We start from the raw sequence: 22,191 nt of genomic DNA on the forward strand, positions 1-22,191 counted from the left end.
AAGTAAAACAAATGTAGGACATTTTACCAAAAAGTAGGAAAAATACAACGAGTGGGAAACCTCAATTTCACCATCTAAATTCCCAGAATACATGAACCCCAAGTAATGATGGTAACGTCATGAAACAAAATTTCTCTTTTAAATAAATTTTTTCCCACACATTCTGAAAAATGTGCTGCCAGCTACCAGGGAAAATATGAAATCAAGTATTAAACACTAGAAATCTTTGCACTGCATTTATTTTTATTTTCCTAAAAAAAATTTTGTTTCATGAACTCAAAATTTCCCACGAGTTACCATTACTGCCTCCAAGCAGGCCAGATGTTATTCTAACTACAACCCCAGCCTGCTCCAGGATAATATGAAAAAGTTGGAAAAACACCTCTGGAATCAGAAAATTGCAACATCCATTTTAAGAATAACATTATTCGCTCACCAATATCTAATGCCATGTGCTGGGGGAGGGGGGGGGGAGTTCCATACAGAAGCAAAGAAAACAGGGTGAAACAACACTCAATTTTGATTCTTAGTGGTGGTATTCTTCTGTTGTGAAAATTTACATGAAAAAAGAGTGCGCACGCAAGCCTCCTTTCAGTTTTCAAATCTGGCAACCCTAAATATATACGGTACCTATACCTTTTTGTTGCCAAGTTTTCGAACATTCTCTCTGACACATTTTTATTGGTTGTTCCTATCGTTCAGCCGATAACCCTAGAAAATACTGCCAAATTGGAGATCGGGCATTAAAAAATTAGTGACCAAGCAGCGGTATACTATATGCTGAGAAATTTACAATATTTTGGAATGGTCTTTCAATTTTTTTTTAATTCGTCAAGCCCTGCTTTTAAGAGTTAACTTTTGCCATAACATTCTCCTTCCATTGCAAGATCTCATAACAATGAACTTTTACTCTTCCAGTACAGCGTTTCTTAACCTATGGGCCACGGGTCAGAGATGGTCCCTGACGATGGTACAGATTTCGCAATTTAATGAGAATGTATTGAGAAATTCAAATTGGTAATATTATCCGTGGGTTCAAATAAAAAACCAAACCCTCATAGGATGGGTGACCATATTTCATCAGAAAAAATTCTGGAGTTAGTGATCCTAAATACAGAATATATATCACCAATATCCGCCAAAACATGCAATTCCGAATAAAATTGCTAATCATTGCTGAAAATTATTGAAATTACGGGACTAGTGCAAATCACTAAAAAAATATATTTCTCGAAAAAACGGTAGAACTTAGTGATAACATTTCATTCACGGAAAAATACGGAAAATTGGGATCATGAACTCAGCGAAATTCAGAACATCGCCAATTGTCACCAAAACTATTGCTATCACACACAGTTGGCAAAATCCCCAATTATTTTGAAAATTTCAAAAAAAATTACATATGGGAGACGAATAAGGGGCTGCTGGAAATTGCAGTAATTATAGTTGAAATGCAGTTCCTGGGGAAAAAATTTTGAAATAAGACAAATGTGCGAGATGTAAATTTATAGTCTTAAAATTATATCATACCATAATTTCTATATTGTGAAAATCACATAGGTACATTTATAGTTTTAGTAAAGATAACATGCTAAAATCAACTTCATTGAAAAAACAGGACAATTGCGTAAAAAAATCAGTCCAACCAAAAATACAGGAATGTCCCGTAAAATATAGGTAATTTTGTCACACTACTCACAGCGGTTCGTCGAAATATTTCAGGCATTTCACTGGTCCTTGGGTGGAAAAAGGCAGAGAAACGCTGTTCTAATATATAAGGCCGCCATTACACTATCAATGTTTTGTAAAAACTCTTTGATAAAACTTGAAAAATACAATCAATAATCAGTACATTCCAGCCAATAGTACAGGCGTATTGGTTGTTGTTTTCAAGTATTGTAAAATAGCTTTTATCAAACTTTTACGGTGTAATCCCAGCCTTAAGTGCAGGGCTTGACAAATCCCAGGTCGCCATGGCAACTAAAGAATTTAAATCGATGCCTAAATTATCAGACATAATTACAGCATGTCTGCTAGCATGTAAAGGGGTTCCCAAGTCCTGGACAAATAACAATACACTATTTCAAACCAATTTTGTCTGGGGAAAAAACTGCTTTTCACTTAATGAGGTGGTGCCTGAATTTTTTTTTTTTTTTGATTTGTCAAGCACCACCAGCAGCAGCTCAAGTTGCGGGGTCATTTATTGAAAATTTCTCATTAAACCATACTGATGGATAATACTGAAAGGATACATGCTCAGCAAAGCTATTTCAAATTATAAAAAAACTACCGCTCATCAGTAAAGAATTTATTGGCTAACTTTAGAAGTGCGCCATTCCATAACCTGACCAAAATTTCAACATTGTTTCATATTGAGTAATTAAATTTTGAACTGCTTAATGTCTTCATGGTATTTTTACCACCTCCCTTTCTTCTTCTTTTTCTGAGCACCTTTTTGCTGCCGAGGTCCCTGAATGTTAGGCGAAGCAGCATTAGGCACAGTCGTAGGTGAAGGCACATTTATAGTTTTCGAAACCTCCTCCGATCCAGCGATAGCACCTTGAGTGCCCTTGCCAATGGCTGTCGACCTTTTATCCTTCTTTTTCTTGTACCCGGTTCTCTCTCGTTTTGGCAGCCATCTCTCCGGATCAGGATCGACATTGGGATCATAGGTCTTTGGGAGCTTGGGTTTCCTGCGCTTTTTCTTTTTCTTCTTCTGCACGAGAGAATCGCTGCCACTTGACATGGGAACCGAGACCTCCGTTTTTGTACCTTTTTTCACATACTTGGCACCCATAGTCCAAGTAGTTGATTCCAAGCTATCCACGTCTATCTTGAGTGTCGTCTCTGATAACGGAGGTAGTTGTTTACTCACCTCCTTGGCCTTTTTCGGGTCGAATTGCGAGTAAGCAGCAATGAGTTGAGCCAAGGACTTCAAATCGCCCGGATCTCTCTTCCTGAGTTCTTCTAGAAGTTTTGCAGCTTCCTTGGGCTTGCCGTTCTTCAGTTCCATCTTTGCGGTTTCTCTAATTATCGTGTTCAATGCAGGATTATTCATGTCAGTCTTTTTATACCATGCTACTGCTGCTTTGAGCGTTTCGGCAGCAGAGTCATTGTTCTCCAAACTCTGATACAATGTTACCAGAGCCGATAGCACACCAGGTGTGTATGACAAATCTCCTATCGATCTCAAAGTCTCACATGCCTGATTCACATGTCCTTGCATAAGTAGTAGCTGAGCAAGAGTAAATGATAAAGTCACGGTTTTATCTGGATGGCTCGCTGCATATTCCTTCAAAACATCCACCGCCTTTTGAATCTTTTTCTCCTTACAGTGCAGCGCAGCTTGCAAAAGCGAGCCAATCGCCCCGCTCGACGGAAACTTTTTCAACAGTAACTGAACCTGTTTCCTACACTGCTCGATTTGATTCATCTGCAGTAAGAGCAGACAATTATTGACAGCGATGGCTTGACGCTGCGGAGAAGTCAGTTTCAAGTCAAGACTCTCAGCCGTTACTACCTTGATCTTCTTCTTAGAATCAAAAACGTTTTGATCCTTGTTGATCGTTATCGTGTTGTTCGAAGCAACAGCGACCACTGCTGTGTCCGGCGGCTTCTTCTTTAGGACCTGGTTGTAGATCCTCAGCGCCCTATCATGCTTGTCCATCATCTGCAGGACATACCCCATCTGGACCCTTATAACCGCCAGCTCCGCTTCCACCTCCTCTTCAGGAGCATCATTCTCCTCCATCGTCTTTTTACACAGCTCTTCTGCAGCTTTCAACTTGTCGACCGCTTGACCATATTCTCCTCTGGCTATCAAAACACAAGCCGCGTTGTAGCAAAGCTCGTAAGTATGCTCCCGAAGCTGCGGGATCTTCTTGACGTCCACAGTCTTCTCGCTGACCATATTCGCCACGACGGCAGCAAGGTTTGTCTCTCGCTCTTCCTCATAGTCGTCCTCAGAGTTCTTTATAAGGTCTTTATAGATCTCAAAACTCTGGTCATACTTTTCTAACCTGTACAGGATCTGCGCCAGCAACTCCCTGATCTTCCACGAGGGATTCTGGACACTCTTCAGGATGGACCAGGCCTCCTGGATCTTGTTGAGGCGGTACAGGCAGTAGGCCCTCTCGAAGAGCAGGCCCTCGTTCGCGGGGATCTTTTCGACGACCCGGAGGGCTTCCTCGAACTCGGACAAGTGGATCAGGCAGACGGCTTTGCAGTGGAGCACCTTCTCGTCCCCGGGCGTTTCCTGCAAAATCTTCTTGGCCGTCTTCAGGGCCTTGTCGAACTCCCCGCTTTCGCCCGAACGGACCAACTCCACGTACAGAGATTGCAAATTATTACCTTTAGTTGCAGCCGACATTTTCTCCTAATAGACCGTGATGACGACCTTATCATCAACCAAACAACAAACGTGGCGGAAAAAAAAATAAAAAGTAAGTTTCATATAATTACTCCACTGGGGAGGTCTGTTGTCTTCTGCCGCATACAGTTCAAGTTATTTAATAAACAACCGAATAACGTTGCTTGAAGTTCAGCTGACTATGTTGCTAACGCCATCTTCTGTTTAGTTGTGACAGCATTCTTCTGGTGCTGAAGATGAGCGATTGAGGTTAGTGATTTATGAAAAAGATTAAGAAAAAGTATTGCGATGAAACATCTACTGCAATCTGTAAAATAAAATAAAAAATTCGTTTTTCATTCTGCAAGTAGGATTGGTTGCATCTTTTTTTTTTCAACCAGAGTGCAGAATAAAAACAAAACATACTATGTGGTTATCAATATAAATTTGGAAGTTCATTTCGCCTCATCGGCGATTTTCAATTATTTCAATTGCAATCGCGTCAGCTTCGTTCTTTTTTGGCATAACTTTTGGAAATGGTTAGGATATCCTGTATTTTTCTTGGAATATGGTCAAAGCAAAAGTGCGTTTTTCATTCGCTCTAACATCTAGCGACAGATCTTGACACTATGAATTTCTCGTTCATGCTGATAGATGTCAGCACGAACTCATGTTGATGAGGATATTTGAATATATTCAACAAAGCGCTTGAAGAGGCGCTTCTCTGCAAGCGCTTTGATATTCAATGCTATTTCCTCTTTTCATTTGCCTGCCTGCCGGCGTTCTGTAAGCCGTTGTAATAGCCCTGAGGGCAGATCAAGGCAAAAAATTCTTGCATTCCGCATTTTCTCTTTCATAGGCCCATTTGTAGCGATACGTAAATTTCGTATTTACGATGTAACCGGGATAAATGCGAAAATTTGCAATTTTAACAAATAAATGCAAAAATTTAAATTTTTACTACTTTTCTGTGAAATCTCGATAATTTAAATTTTATCGTTAATTCTTTCGTGTTTCCAAACTATAACTGACACCTTAAAAGAATACGAAACTAAATACGAAAATAAAGGATCCAATATCAGACTGCGCGTTACACGACTGCGTGCTTCAAATTATGAAAAACACTTCTTGGTGACAACATTGTTCACTACCAATGCTGGGCGCATAAAGTTGAATCTTTGTGGGTGACGAATCCATTAAAGAATTCAAAGAATTTGATTCCGTTGTGGCCAAGACGAAGATAACTTTTTTTGCACTCAAGAAAAATGAGCAGTGCGTATTTAAGCTGCCAAATAGAAAAAAAAAGTATCACTGTATAAGTAGGCTATTACTGGCAGCAAAATTCTTCCCGACGCCTGTAGTAACCAGGCAGAATTCGTGGCTCAAGGGTGGCATTCATCTGAGTGAATATAATATATTGCTGCTTTTCTCAATAAATATGAAGACGATTGCTCCAGCATAAGTTTCTTAAGTTTTGACAGTGAAATTCTAGCTCCTAAAATACGGGTTCAGTTGACTTTCTTTTCCGAGTTCTGTAGGAAAATTAACCTAATTGACAATTACACATGACATCAGCCAGTGTCGTCTTAATGCATGGGTCCGACCGAGTACAGCCCAGAAACCTCAGATGCAGAGGGACCTCAGATCTGGTTCAAATTATCGAGAGTAAGCATTTATAGCAAGGTAGAGGGAGGGAGCCTCAGAAAAATCATTTTAGCCGAGCGCCTATGATATACTATTTTTTTTAAGTAAATTTTATTTTTTTTTTTTATTTTTTGTGAAAAAATAAATTTTTTTTTTTGTAAACAAATACGAAATTTCTGACTGGAATTTTTTTGCGAATAAATGCAAAATTTATGATTTTTTTTTTTTTTTTTTAATTGAGAAATTTACGTATTCCTACCCATTTGTAATCCCACAATCGGCCCTTTGGACTGGGCATGGCGGGGAAGTCTGATGCTGGTCTGACTGGTATTTTCTCTGTCATACTTTTTCTACCATTACCTGACTGACCAAATTTTCTCGAGAAAAAATATGGGTTTTTTGATATTGGGTTTCCAAATACGAGAAAATACGGTACATTCCTAATTTTTGACAAAAAAGAGGTAAAATTGCCAACTGTTGCCAAAATCACAGAAAAATTTCAATCACGGAAAATGAAGCGATACTGCAGATTGCAGTGGATTGAAAAAAAACATGACAAATATGTTAGATATTAATTATATTCTTATTAATCGTAATGTGATTTCTGAGTTGATGAGATAATTTCAATCGTTGACTTGAAGAATAAAACGTCAAATTGGCTTTCTTGTAAATACGTGTAAAATCGGGACTGTCAGAAAGACGGGAAAAACAGGGACTATCCCTGGAACTATGGGTTGTATGGTCACCAAATCATAACCCTCTCAGTTCCCGAGCATTAATATTTTTTTGGAATTTTCAAGATGTCTTGCATTTTTGATTCTCAAAAAAATCATTAGAAACATAAATGTCCGCTAATATATTTTTTTCAAATTTTCAATTTTTTTTGTGAAGAAAAATATTCATTTCGTTCAAATTTTTTTCAGTGAACATATTATTTATATAATGCAGGGTATATTCATCTTCACATTCAATTTTTGTTCAGAATTTTTGTTGCTAAATTTTATTTAATAAATCTGACTATTAACGGAGGCACTTTCTCCTGGAAGCCATTGCCCCCTCCCATATCCTGGAGCAGGGTCCCTAGGCTGGGATCTTTTTTTTCACATTATGATAAATTTATCTACTCTATAATATAAAATCACAAACTCGAAAAGGGCCTGTTTCTATGCAGCCGAAATTAGTGACGATTTTATGTTACGGAAGTGGGTGACCATATTATGGTACTTTGCTCATTGCGATGCATCGTGTATTGTGCTGTATTGCGTATTGTGGTGCATTCCTTATCATGGTACACTACTTATTTTGCAGTATTGCTGATGTTGGTGCATTGCATATAGTGGTGCATTGCCGATGATGGTACACTGTGTTTTGTGCTGTATTTCTCATTGTGGTGCACTGCATATAGTGGTGGATTGAGTATTGTGCTTTATTGACGATGGTGGTGCTTTGCGTGTTGTGATACACCGTATATAGTGAATCACCACTTAATTTGCTGTATTGCTGATATGGTGGTGCATTGCGTATAGTAGTGCATTACTTATTGTGCTGTATTGCCTATCGTGGTGTATCACGTCTGTATTGCGGTGCATCGAGTATTCTGTTGTATTTATGATGGCAGTGCATTGCTTATAGAAATCAGAGTGTGAAACTGGCAATTGAATGACTATTTTGCAGAGATTCCCAGTGCCTGAGGAATATTTTGCTTTATAATTAAAGATGTGACGATTAGTTAGCTCCATTAGAGGACTTCCCCCCCCCCTAGTAGAGTAATAAAATAAATAAAATAGAATCGTCCCGGACCCCTAGGGCAGGAGCCACGTCAGCCCCACCCTTGTGATGGGCCATGTTGGACCAGGCATCCTCCTTTAGGAGGACATGAATAGGGTTACCAGATTCGCAAACTAAGAAAGGAGGACGCCTGCGCAAACACCATGAATAATGACGTCGCTTATCCCAAAAAGATGCTGCCACTATTCTTATCAATAAAACCGGCCACGACAATCATTTTTAAGGCTGTTGGTGAATGCGCGTGGGGAAAAAAAGCACAAAACACTCACATCAATGAAGAAATATATATTTCAAAGTAGAGAAAAAAAATTTCCCCCAGAAAAAAAAAGGGGGGAAATAATTCCAGAAACATGAAAAGGGGGAACAAAAGGGTGAATTTCCCGAAATATATGAGGACGCTTGAAATGGCATCAAAAAGGAGGTAACCCTAGACATGCCCTCTTTTTTTTATGTCATTTCAAGCGTCCTTTCCTTACGTTTCAGAAAATTCACCCTTTTGTCCTCCTTCTCAGGTTTCTGGAATTATTATTGTTGCCCTCTGATGAAAGCCGCCGAAATTCATATTCAACATATTCTAACTCGAAACGTATACAATCCTTTCAGGGCTTAACTCCTTAAGGACAAAAAAAATTTCAACAGTGAGAAACAAACCACCGCCACATTTGTGCATGTAGGGTCCGAAATGGTTAAATAATTCACAACTTCGTTCCCAAATGATCGCTGATCATTGAAAAGAAAAATCTGAAACACAAGACAATAAATGCCCCATTGAAGTGTTAAAAACATCAAATGTTCACTTCACGAATGAAAATGTCGACATTTAATTAAATATATGCAAGGTTTTAACTGATTTAACAATTTGAATCACTATCAATTTTGAGCGACACGAAAATGTTCCACGTGGGGCGCCAAAATACGTGCTTGCTTAGGCTGCCCAAGCATATAGTTGCGGCCCTGCTCCTAAAATCATTTCATAACTTATTTCAGGAATATCATCTTTTTATTACAATTTAAAATGTGTTTTCTGGATGAGTAATTAAATCATTAAAACTTTTTTAAAATCTCAATTCAAGTGTGCCACGAAAGTCCAACCGTAACACCAAACATGGCCCTTGCTGTGCCTTGCGAGATATAAACGGATTACCTTGAGGCTGAGCCATGCTGGAAGAACTCATCCGGATCCGGTGAACATCCCCGGACTCGCAACCGTAACACCAGAGGCATACGCACGAGGGGAGGTAGCACGGGCTCCCCCCCACCCGCGGCAAAAAATTAAAAAAAAGTGTTTTACATAGTTGACGCTCGTCATAAAGACCCACTGCTGTAACGACGGGTTCAACAGGTCCCAAATCTTTTCCATGTTAATTTTTATCCAATACAACGACCGGTCGATATGATTCAATCCACATTACAACCGAATTAAGCTCAGCCAACATCATCTGTAGCAGAAGGGTTCTACGCAAAGCTCGTGACGCCACTGAAGGTCATCTCACCTATAGCCATTGGATATACTGCAAAAAAAAAGAATAAAAATGGCGCATGCGTCGGCCTACTATATCCAATGGCTATAGGTCAGATGACCTTCACTGACGTCACGAGCTTCGCGTGGATTCAACACCACCTATAGAACAGTTCTATAGGTGGTGTTGGTTCGGCCCTCCCATTATTTTTTATTTTTTTGCAAAGAACTGGACAAAATTCGTCGTGGAATGTGTTTGATCCTGAACTTTGATGCCTTTAGAAGAAAGTTTATGAAGCAGAGATGGTTTAAAGATAAATTGTTTTCACTTATATGGAAAAGCCTGTGGTTAACTGGCGCCATCAGAGGAACCTGGGCGACCCATAGCTAAGCGCAGTGCGGAACGATTATATGGGGATTGGTGTTTTTTCCCCTTTTTGTCTACCATTGTGTTTTTATTTTCGCACATGGGCTCACTCCCAGTTCCCACGTGGTAGATTTTTCATCTTATTCTAAATTTTATTGCGCAATTTTAGGCAAATGAACTAATGATCGTGCACCAAATCCCTTAAAGAAAATACCTTTTATATGCTACCCGTTTATTTGAATGCTTTTTGTGAAGGTTGATAATTCAAAATTTTTCTAGAAAAAATTTTTGGAGCCTCTACCCTACTGCGTTTGTATAAAATTCAGTGTCATAATTTTGCTAATTTTATTTCGCTTCATCATTCAAATGATATTTGGCATAGCTCTTAGTTTTTAAATAGCAAGCATACATAGCAGGAAACATCAATGTCCTCTCGAGTGATTAAACGCCACACAAAACTAATCTAGAAAAAGAAAACGATTTATTTTCATTCTTTACACTTAAAAATTAAAAAAAAAAAAAAAACTTTTTTTTTTTTTTTTTGTATCACTCAGAGAGAGATGATATTTTTAACGTCTTTTACAGCGGAAAGTGAGATTGCTTGTTTCTTGGAGGAACTTGAAATGGAATTCTGTTCAGAATTTATCACAATACTTCGATTTGGAAGTTCGGGGTTTCTGCCCACGCCGGCTGTTGCCCATTGGGAGTTGTTTGCGGTTGGTGTTTTGCTGTCTTGAACGAGTTCTTCTGGAGACGAGATTATGGGATAGTTCAACTTGTCGAGAACGTCGTAGCACGAATCCTGGACGGATTTGACTTGAGCGTAAGTCAATCTCTGCCTCCAACTGAACGCCACGGTCGAAGAGTTCCGCCTGGTGGAGTAACGATCCCTGTCGTCGGATTTCCTGGCGGTCGTGTGCGATTTGAGAAAGCGGTTCAAAGATCTGGGGAACGGAATGTTCAAGAATTTGAACAAACTTCGCGCGACCTCGGTGGTATTCAACGAAATGTCTTCGTAGCGGACCCTTATGAACTTAGACGGGTGTTTCCTCTGCATGTCTTCGAACACAGCGATGTCGTCCGAGATCTCCTGGCAAAGGAAGTTCGGGTCGGAACAATCGGTCCCGTTGCACCAATCCAGAGACCATCTGGAACTGAGTATCCCTCGAGGATCTCTCGTGAGATACACCACTTTCAGGTTTAGGTCGTCGTTCTCGGCCATGAAGCTGCTCAGCTGACGCATGCTTACTCTGGTGACTTTGGACAATCGTACTGGTGCTCTCTGACACACGGTGGACACAAAATCGGGCGAAAAACAAAGGCGCGGTGCTACCCTACAGTAGAACCAAAGGAACATGCTCCGACCAAATAGGAACTGGTTGCGCAAATGCGTCACCCACTCGAAATATCTATCCTGACCCGTGAAGTTACAAGTGTATATTCCTCTGAACAGACTGAAAGCTTCTTCGGTACGATTTTCTGGTATCCTGCTATCGTAAGTCATGTAGTGCAGAGGTTCAAACTGGTAAAAAGTCTTCCAGTTCTGTTGCAGTAGCTCCCCAGTGAAGGAAGAGCCAGAACGAAAATACGCCAGTAACAGCACATTTGTCACGTTCGCGTTGTTTATGATGGGCAGTTTCTTTATAACAGCCATAGCATTCTTCTTAGTCCTCAACGGAAGGGCTTTACTTTTTGCTACAGCTCTAAGCCGAGTCTGCTGCCCGATAGAAACAGGATGTTTCAATTCCGAACGTTGTGGTACATCTTTAGGACCACTAACTTTCGTCCTTACTTGGATGCTCTGACTGAAAGTGCCCGGAGTCTGTTGCAATTTGCCTTCCGCTTTCGTAGATGCACTTTCGTGGATGACCGTGGTCTTATCGATACCCATTTTAGCACTGCTATTTGACGAACTTCCAGATTTCGTAGTCACTTGAGTAGTTGCCAAAGAAAGACTTGTTGGGATTGGTATCCTTGCAGTCGTCTCCACGAAGGAGTGTATCAGATTCTGCTCCCCTGAAATGAACGAAATAAACCTTGCATTATATTAAAATAAGTTTAGGAGAGGAAAATACATATATGAAATGGAAATTTCCTCACACATTGTTATTTTAGGCATTCACTGTCCATTGCATGTACAGACGCAGTATCTTTTAGGAGATAAGACCGATGCTAAACGCGAGCTTGAACAAATCCATGTCTTATAACTGATTCAAATATAACACTCAATTTCATATACAGAAACACTTTAATATGTAGTCTAATTGAATCGAAAGAAAATTATACTGATTTTTAGATATGAACAGCCGCTTTAGGGATGTGGTGCGTTCACACCAGGCCCCCGCATTTTGGGGTGGGGGCACACACGGTAGTTGGAATGAAAAAAAACAAATATACATACGCATTAAGATGTTTGAGCTTCAACTATTGAAGCCAAATTTTTTTTTTCATTACTTCTGAATTTTCATCTGTTCTGGGATTATTTCTATCTTTAATTCTAAAGTAGTTGCTGACACTGTTTCTCTCCATTTTTTTTCTTATTTTTATGACTCATTTCTAAATATTTTCATTTGTGTTAATTTGCATTCAACTGTGCCTATTTTTTGTATGGACATTTTTCGGCATTCCTGTATATTCTGTCATAATGCATGAATTTTTGGATGCCCCCCCCCCCTCCGAACAGGCTAAGTGGCCCTGAAATTATAAAGACTATTCTGGTTCCACTATTTTTGGGTCTCATAAGGGTAGCCCTGGATACGAATTCTTATACGGCTTTTAAAACTTGGCAAGAATCATGGGTTTCCAGATGATAAATACGCCGAAAACGAATAAAGTTCAGTTTCATAACTTAATTTTAGTGCAAAAGAATCTATTTTATTCAATTATGTCAGTGCATGAAGATTTTTTTTCACCAGATAATAAATAACTTCATATAACCCAGGAATTATATAAAAACTTGTATTTTGTAACTTTTTTTAGAAATATTTTTTTTGGACATGATCCTAAAAAAGCCGTTCAAGTCTTACAACATTTTAAACAATTTTTGTAATTGGAAGTTACTTCTAAAACTGACGATTAAGGAAATATCTCTATCGGATGTGGCCATAACCTCTCTTAATAAAACAGCCAAAATAATTCCATTCTAAAACATTCTAAAAATTCCTTGTCTACACACACTAAACCTAAAATTAAATATAACCGTGCCACAAAATGTGAGTGCAAATATTTTTCTCATCGCCCTTTAATTCACCTAAAGTTGTCACCCGACTTGTCCCCATTTTCGATGTCATTTCAAGGGTCGTCATTTTTTCACGATCTCTTTTTTTGCGGAAAATTTTCAGGTTTCCGAAATGTTTTCGGTTTTTTCCCTTTGAACAGAAATCTGTCCATCCGTGTATGTGTCTATGCTATTTACTCATAAATATTTACATACTTTGAAAAAAAAAAAAAATCTCCGTCGAAATTCATGGAAAATGCCTCAATGTCTACCGCAGATGCTGACGAAACGTTGAGATACATTTGAACTCCAAAACCATTGTAACAGTTATTTGAACACTATATGAATTGAAATGCGAGTACGCATTTTTTTTTTTTTTTTTTTTTTTTTTGGGTGATGTGAAATGACAATCTATAATTTGAAAATGTTTCGTTCTTAGTTTTGTGACTAATAATATGCACTCAAAGATTAATAAGGTTAGAGTAAGGTGCCTATAAAGGAGAGCGGACTCTCCATCTTCAAACAAAAAACTAGTTTTGCTACTCCATGCGACGTCTAATCGTTGGAAAAAAAAGCAGTATAAGAAACAGCTATTGGCTATAGCAATAATACTGAACAGGTTAGAAAAATAAAATGTCGGTTCATAACTGATACACCTGAGAAATAAAATGCCAATGATGCAAATTAGATGAGGGTAGTCACGTTAGCAAAAAAAAAAAAAACAAACATTCATAGCAATTTTGTTTTGGTTGGAAAATGTTCATTGGTTTGTATCAGTATAGTGGTGCCATCTGTTTTAAACAGCTAAATAATGTTTGCAGAGAAGCGCGCGAGTCCTCATTCAGTTCTGAAATCTGGTAACCCCAATTGAAAATTATTTTAAATCCATAATACAGTCAACGCACGTTATAACGGCCCCTATCGTTCCGTCGAGAACCGACGTTACATCGGTTGGTCGTTATACAGGGTGATTCAGAAAAGATGGGAAAAACTTTAAGAGGCGATAGTACCCGCCAATACAAACGTCAAGGAATGCATGATCTAACATGAAACGCAAACGCACAAGCGCGTTTCGAAATGGCCGCTCCGCAAACGTTAAAACGACCTTCCTGTTGAAATTTATCGGGAGAAAAAACACCATGCATGCAAATGTAACCAGGGGAAGAAACCGTACGCAAATCTGCGTTTCAGTGAATAAAAGGAGCGGACGCCAGCCCTGTGAAGTTATTCCAGCGTGCAATTGTTCTAACAGATGTGAAGTACGGGGTAATGGCGGACTTTAGTAATACTGAAAAAGCAGATATGCATTTCATTTACGAGCTTTGTGAGTGTGAGTACTACCACCTCTTAAAAGTTTTTCCCATCTTTTCTGAATCACCCTGTATAGGAAGGATAAACATAAGACAATCGTTGTAAACTTAAGGCATCTATTCGTCAAGGGTCAGTAATTGGCCTCAGGACCGCAATTGAGAGTAGAGAAGGCGAGTCTAGTGCCCCGGTCGCTGGACCAGAATAGGCACCGTATTCACCCTTCAACTGCTTCTACATGGCAAGAGGAGCCAAAATGCTGGTTTATCCCGGGTGACAAAGTATCTAGTTGCGGCCCCGATTGGCCCAATAATCTTCAATATATTTACTAAGGATTTCCCGGTTCCACAAAGAGGAATCTTAGTTTCTTATGCTGACGACTCGAAAATCTTGATGACATCCAAGGACCCTCAACAAGCTCCGAGGAACTTGCAAGAAATAATCCGATGGGTCGCGATCTAGTGCCGGCTACATGCAGTGGTCTTCAACGGGAGCAAATGTAAATTCATATGGTTTACAAAGGAGGCAATTCCCGCCGAAAGGAAAACGTTTGGGACTAATTCTATTGGTCGTTATAATGGAATGGTCGCTATAACAAGAGCCGATAGTAATTGGTCCGGAAGAGAGAAATATACATGTAGAAATCCACATACCGTTCTTTTTCTCCGCAGCTCCTAGTTCGTAGAAACGAAGCGCTCCATTCCGAATCCATCCGTCCATCGATACCTGGACTACCACGATGCATGTCACTGTGACCAGGAGGAGTACCAGAAGGAATCCCCTCGACCCAGGAAGAGCCATCTGATAGCTATCCAACCTCTACAGAAACATACAAAGATTAAAACTTTTAACAAAACTAGGAATATAAATAACAGAGAGTCACATAATTTCACGATAAACACCGTTTAAATACCCATGCTTCGTTTTCTGGATGCCATACTCGAATAAGAACAGAACAAAGGTATTGGAATGTGAAAATAATTAAATAAGCTTATCTTAGGGGTTTCATTGAAAAATTATTTGTAGATCAGTAAATAGTTTGTGAGCAAAATAACGATTTTTAACGACGACACCTCCCTCTGATTCAACTGTGAATCATTTCGAAACTTCACTGATTTAGCGATTCCCACAAATCATGCAGTTTAAGGACTAGCCCTTAACTCCGTATATAATGTTTGTGAATTATTGGGCAGCCATGACATTAATTGGTAAAAAAAAACCAAGACTAAAATAAAAAGGAAGTCATTCTGGTATGCTATCTGGAAAAAAAAACGAGAGACCACCAATTATTGTCTTTACAACTGAGGTCATTATAATTGAGTTTGGCTTTATTAATATAAATAATAAAATGATTACTCATGCTTTTGAGCTGAATCCCTTACAGAATAATATTAATGGGCATTGCTTATAACGGCGATGAAAACGCAACGCCCTCGGATATAATGACACATTTTTCGTGATTTTTGATTGTTTTTTTTAACAATGTGATGAGTACTGATTTAGTCTAGGAATTGCTCGGAAAAGCAGAGAATGTGACGAGCACTCGGGGAAAAAACAAAATGTGACGAGCTCTGATTTTTAGGAAAATCACAGGACATCTAATGACCTAATTGCTAGGGGGAAAACACAATGTGATGAGCTCTAATTTAAAAAAAAACACGAGCACTGTTGATTAGCTCTAATATCTAGAAGAAATACAGAAAATGTGATGAGCTTCTAGGAAAGCCATGGGCCTAATGAGCTAAAACTCCATGACGTCCCAGCAAAAAACACAATGCGATGAGCTGTAATTTCTGGGAAAGACACACCATGCGATGAGCTCTAATTTTTAGGAAAATCACAGGCAATATGAGCTCTAACTATGAATCTCAAACCAAAGACAATATAATGAGCTCTAAAACTACAGGAATTCCTAGAATGAACACAAACAATATGATGTGCTAATCTTCAGGAATTTATAGGAAAACACACTGATGAGAACTAGTTTTCTAGGAAAAACACAAACAATGTGATGAGCTCTAATTTCTAAGATGAACACAGACAATATGATGAGCTCCAACTCCAGAGATTCATAGAAAAGAGCGCAGACAATGTGATTAGCTCTAATTTCTAAGGCCATCTCCAAGGGTTACGGTAAATGTGGTAAATTTGGTTATTATGCAGAATCGCCGAGCATTTTGGTAAGTTTGATAAATTTCCCTAGACTTAATCACGTTTGCCGTTAATTATGCATAGTACCCAAGCGCGTGGCGTCGTTGGTAAACATGATAAATCATACTGTATATATGTTGTACATAATAATTCTTACATGTATCATTATATCGGGGAACGATCGTAAAATTTATTATATAGGTTCGACTCTATTGAACGAACTGAAGTCAGTCGACTCTCATTACACATACTAGAATAATTTCGAATTTTCTTCAGTATTTATCAAATTTACCAACGATGCTTGGATATTATGCATATTCGCAAGTGATAAATTTATCAAATTTACCAAGACAATTATAAGTATGCATAATTAACCAGATATGTGTTAATATAACCGATTTATCACATTTACCGTATAGGCAACATTTTGGCGATGATAGGCGATATTCCGCATTTATGAATCTAAATTTCCAGAATTTTTTTATTATCGATCGAACATGGTCACCCCTTATCATAATGAAATAACATGCTCATGCGCAGGTTTTTTTTATTGCATCTGAATATTTTTTATTTGAGAAAAACTTCTTGAAAACACCAACAACGAAACTTCGAGGAATCCACTGTGTTCGAGTGCAGGTGCGTCGGAGTCGAATGTTCGATCACCCACGAAATTTTCTATCAGGCAGCAAGGTACTCCTAGAATTAATTTAAAAATCAAAAGTATATCCTACGGGAAACTCAAGTCGAGCACCTACAGCTCTAAAACACTTCGGACGCTCCTGTTCGAGTGTGACGCTATTTATGATTCATCAGGCACATCTTGTATTTATCCGAGCGAGGTACGTAGAAGTCTTCGTGTATCTTATTCTTATCAGCTTTCCCCATCTCAACTTGTCTCTGAAATGCTCAGATTCAATCAACGTTCCAAAAAAAAAAAAAAAAAAAAAAAAGATAATACTACACGAAAAAAAAAAGCTGATTCGGGCAACTTTGGAAGCATTTGTGCTAAGAAATAAATGTAGCAAAGTTGCATTATATGACGGAAATCGTATATCCGATTTCAGTTTCTGAAGCAGCAGGCTCGTTTTAATATAATTACGCTCAGAGAAAGAGGAAAAAAAAGAACAATGTAAAGAAGAACGATGGTGACTACACGTTCAATTGCACGTACGTACTTTCTCATCTTGCCAAGGAAGGAACGTTTGGCAATTAGCCACCAACTCGCGTTTAGCGAAAAGTATAAGCTCAGGATTCGGGGTGAAAATCTTGTAACGTCGTCGTTCCAATCCCAAGAGCCAAAAGAAGGTGAATGAATCACAGAAAATGTCATTCACCATTGTGAAGTTCTGGAGCCAGTTCATTAATAAAGAGAACGTGGAAGAATTCGAATGAGTAATCGAAGAATACTCTCGCCAAAAAAAAAAAAAAAAGTTCCGCCTCTCCAACAGGTTTTAATGACATGAAGAAACCAATTCAATTACGAGTTTTTCATAAATCATGGCGAAGTAAGATAATGATAAGTTTTTCATAATCATTCAGAGATCGTAAGAAAACATTCCATTTACATATACACCCGTTTCGGAAATTCAGAGCCATGGGTGTAAACTTTGTTTTTTGTTCAAAAATATTAAGGGCCACGCAAGGGTTAAATTATTTTTTCGAGGGCCAAATATGGATGACAAAACACTGCAAAAAACAAACCAGCTGAACAAGCCAACTGAATTTACACAAAGATTACAAACATCATGCATTATACAAACATTTTATACATACATATACAAACACATACAATACACACACACACTATTGGCCTCAAGGAACTTGAATGCCCTTCTAGCAGGTCTATAATGTAAAATTCTTGGCCTTTTGTTTTACACCAGTGGTTCTTAACTTTTTTCAGCCGCGACCCAAAATCAGCAACACGATCAACTTCACCACAACCCATCGGTGTATGTTCAAAATTCAGAATGTCTTATTAAATATTTCTGATTAACATAACGTTTATTTATGTATAGAAAGACGTTTCCCTTCGCTCTGTTAATGCAACAGATTCGGAAAACTGGTTGAATGAAGAGATATCGGTGTTTCATGGAAGGAAAATTCATCTCTGCCCTCACGAGGATTCGAACCCCGGTCTTTCGTTTACCGGACGAGTACTCTACCAACTAAGCTATGAAGACAGAATTCCCCCCCCCCCTGGAGCGTATGTATATGCAGTCTCTCTGCATATACGTCGCCATCTGGTGGCCCTGATGTCATTTGCGAGCTATTAGCAGAATGTTGCCACCGTCCATTACACGGAGCCATTCAGTATATAAGCTTCTTCATAACTTAGTTGGTAGAGCACTCGGCAAACGAGACACCGGAATTCGGGGTCTCCGAGGGCAGAGATGAATTTTCCTTCCTTGAAACACAGATATCTCTTCATTCAGTCCATTTTCCGAATCTGGTTTAACTCGAAAAATAAACGTTATTACAACAATCAATGGCGTCTTAATCACTTTACGATCACGGGCGTAATATTACGTTCAAACATCAGTGGAACAAATTCAAACAAGTTCTGTTTTCTTTACCAGTACGGAACTTTATAGTAACCCTTTCTCGACGGAAGTTGCTTTTCTTTCCTTTCTTTCTATATACCCGTTAACCCATTTGCATCATACGCGCACATATGCGCGGAATTTTCCTGGCCATCATCACCAAAGCGCATATATGCGCTAGATTTGTTATGCATAAGAACAAAACACTAGATTATCATCATACTGTGTGTATAAAACTATTAAATTTAATTTTTCAATATATTTTCAATGTATATCTTCATTGAACTAAGTAACATTATAAATTATTTTGTGTACGCCATTTTGTTTTTCGCTTTTTTCATTTTGAAATATTTCTAACTTTATACAATAAAAAAATTTGAGATATGGGCCAATTTTCCCACTTTTTCGAATGATGCAAATGGGATAATGATATTTTTTCCACATGTCACGTATCTTTCTACTATATACATGTAAGAGTATAAGAGAACACACGTAGGGTGAAAGGACTAAAAACATCTATTATACCTTTCCTATTATGTATTTTTTCCTCCCCACTTCCTTTTTCTAACGCGCGGTTCAGTTAGGACAAGGTTACCAGATTTATCGGCCGTTCGTCAAATAGAGATAATCCAAATTTCTGGCCAAAAGCTTGTACATGAAGTGGTTAACAGGTTAGCCAACAGAGCCGACACCAAATAAACAAGAGCCCCAAATTATTGACAGCTTTCACTAATTATGAAACTATTTCTTTCATAAATTTTGAATTTTCATTGATTCTGGAATTATTTCTCTCATCATGTTTCCATTGTGTGCATTATATGCCATGCATTTATTTCTTGCATTAGTTCTTGAATTTTTTAAATCAATAATGGAAACGTTTTTCGATGATTCGGGAATTATGTTATCCTTTCATTACTTTTAAATTCTCATCTTGCCTGAATTTTCAATTTGTTGTTCAATGTGTTCATCTTTTCAAATGATAATTTTCAGCATTCCTGTGCATTCTGTAAAATTGCCATGCCACATTCTGGATAGCCAGTTTCAAAAATATTTTATATAAAATCTTGAAACACTCACGAGGTCCACAAAAATGTCTGGGTCCCAGCCCAGGCGGCCAACGACGCTCCTGAAACTAGTGGCGCAACAAATATATTTATAACTAAATTTTAAGTGGGTCCGTACGACCCATCTCAAGAGCCACTGCGACCCAAGTCACGACGAAAAAGCTAAGAACCCTTGTATTACACGGACCCCTTTTGCCAATAAGCCGAAGTTACGGACCCACCTTATCCACTAAAATGAGGCCACGTTCATCCTTAGAGAAAAGATATTCAGCATATAATGATGTGTGAAAACATTCAGTTAATTTTTTTTCTCATATCCAAGCTTACGGACATCCCTGGAACATTTCCAAGGACCCCCCCCCCCCCTTTGGTCTAAATCTACAGTATTTAAATAGTTTTTATTTTGAATTTTTATCGCTGATAGCTAGATTTTCGAAACGCGTGTATTCAAATTAATTCATCTTTATACCCATTAGAAACAAAAGTTCTCATCTCCTAACACATATTCCAATACGTTCACAGTTGAACTTCGTCAAGATGACCTCGCATTATACGATTGAACCCCCTTCACGCACCGCCTTTTGGAAAACGAATTTGGATGATCTATATTAGAAGTATCGGCGATGAATCTGGTAGCCTTGTTTGAACATTAAAAAAAGGGGGGGGGGAAGAGTACAGTAAGAGTAGATATAAGAGAATAGGTCTACGGTAATTTCTCTTTTGCCCTCACCTATCCCAATTGTGTTCTTTTTATCTCATACATATATAATAGAAAGATTAGGTCTGAGAAATATTCATATGGGGGGGAAACACTAAGCAGGGGTATAGAAACAACGGAGAGGCGGAAGAAAACTTCAGTGCGAATAGGGTTACAATGAATTTCGCGATAATGAGAAAAGACAAAGAAAACAAAGAACTGGAATGAATTTCTTCCAGTTGCGTTTGAACGAGATATTTCGCCAAGTGACCGTAAATGAGTTAAACATACTTAACGTTGGATGCAATCGAATCACGGTTTTCTCCGTTATTACAAAATTCCGTTAGTACGAAATATTTCCTACGTCTTAACAAGGTTGTACATCCAGTTAACTTATAAAACAAAATGCGTTATAAACAATATAAAAAAAAATCTTGCCTAAGGGAAGGACCCTTTCATGAAGCCACCTCCGGCAACGTATCAGCTTCCATTACTATCGTTCCATTTCGGCAATAATAACTGGAAAAAAACAAAAAAAAAAGTAATTTAAACTCAAAATTCTCAGTTAACTAAATCATGGGAAAAAATGCATTTGTGACAAGTGCTAGAAATACAACCAGCTTCTATAAACTCTTTCGATTCATAAAACTCTGATCTAATTTAGAACCATTCGTGCATTGTGCGTGCACGGTTATTCAGCTAGGGCGTGATGTCTAATCGTTAAAAAAAAAACAGGATAGGGAACAGCGATTGGCTAGTAATAATACTGACGCCACTCATTCGGGCTGAGGTTTCAAGGAGCCCTATGCATATACCACCATCTATCTTTCGAATTGGCTTCGCGAGTGAATTTTGAAGGACGGGAATCTACAGCGACACCTGTAACACGTTTGAGACCCGATGTTTGGCTTCTTGAAAATTGTTTTCCGCGGTGTCCGATGGTGGCTAGTTTTAGCAAAAAGGGCTTTTTTGGAAATTCGGTTAATTTTTTTGTGCTAAAACTCAAATGGTCTAATGGCGTGATTTTTAACCGTTGGTCCACGGACCCTTTGGGATGTCTTTGAAAGACTTCACTGGGTCCGTGAGCTGGATTGAAAGGGCAATTCATTCATTTGCCGTACTATAGTGAATATTATTCCGAAAAGGGGAGTCCGTGAACTTCTATTTAATGGCACAAGGTGCCCGTAGACCACAAAGAAATACGTCTGGTTTGATGTCAAATCCAAGGATATTTTTGTGAGTGGGGGAGGGGGGGGGGATTCTGGACTTGGCAGGGTGCCGGGTCGACATAATAAGTAGAAAATCTGTATTGGTGCTGATCAGAGTCCAAGTATGACACAGAATATATATTCCGATTTCATAATACAGTAGTGCGTCTTCCAACATGGAAGAATCATCAAGACCCTGGAAAGTTGGAAAAAAAAAACAATATTTAGGATTACTACTGCTAAACCACACATACATCTCGTCCACATTCCTCTGCGGAACTTCTAATGAATTGGTACATGTTGGAATGTGCATGTACATGTTGTGAACCTAACGTGAAGTTTGTTTCTGTGTAATACTTGTTATTTGTAGTGCTGCCATCTACCATACATTTTTCCAACT

General features: G+C 38.6%; 2 protein-coding genes across 2 annotated transcripts in view; both read right to left on the reverse strand.

Moving 5' to 3' along the window:
- Nucleotides 1-2,293: 2,293 nt before the first annotated feature.
- On the reverse strand, nt 2,294-4,490 carry Srp72 (signal recognition particle 72). The gene has a single exon (XM_089241797.1). It carries the CDS (start codon nt 4,367-4,369, stop codon nt 2,417-2,419), a length of 1,953 nt encoding a protein of 650 aa, XP_089097923.1. The 5' UTR covers nt 4,370-4,490; the 3' UTR covers nt 2,294-2,416.
- A 5,575-nt stretch (nt 4,491-10,065) lies between these two features.
- The window catches only part of LOC149078209 (carbohydrate sulfotransferase 1-like), a 52,661-nt gene continuing 40,535 nt past the window's right edge, over nt 10,066-22,191 (reverse strand). The window contains exons 2-4 of the mRNA XM_089241798.1: nt 21,022-21,102; nt 14,785-14,950; nt 10,066-11,622 (exon numbers count right to left, since the gene is read on the reverse strand). Of these exons, the coding sequence (XP_089097924.1) occupies nt 10,157-11,622; nt 14,785-14,932 (1,614 nt within the window). The 5' untranslated portion in view covers nt 14,933-14,950; nt 21,022-21,102 and the 3' untranslated portion in view covers nt 10,066-10,156. The remainder of the gene's footprint in view (nt 11,623-14,784; nt 14,951-21,021; nt 21,103-22,191) is intronic.

This window comes from Pholcus phalangioides, unplaced genomic scaffold, assembly GCF_987345545.1.
Source record: "Pholcus phalangioides strain wild (caught in Gottingen) unplaced genomic scaffold, Ppha-v1.0 ptg000014l_1, whole genome shotgun sequence".
NCBI lineage: Eukaryota > Metazoa > Arthropoda > Arachnida > Araneae > Pholcidae > Pholcus > Pholcus phalangioides.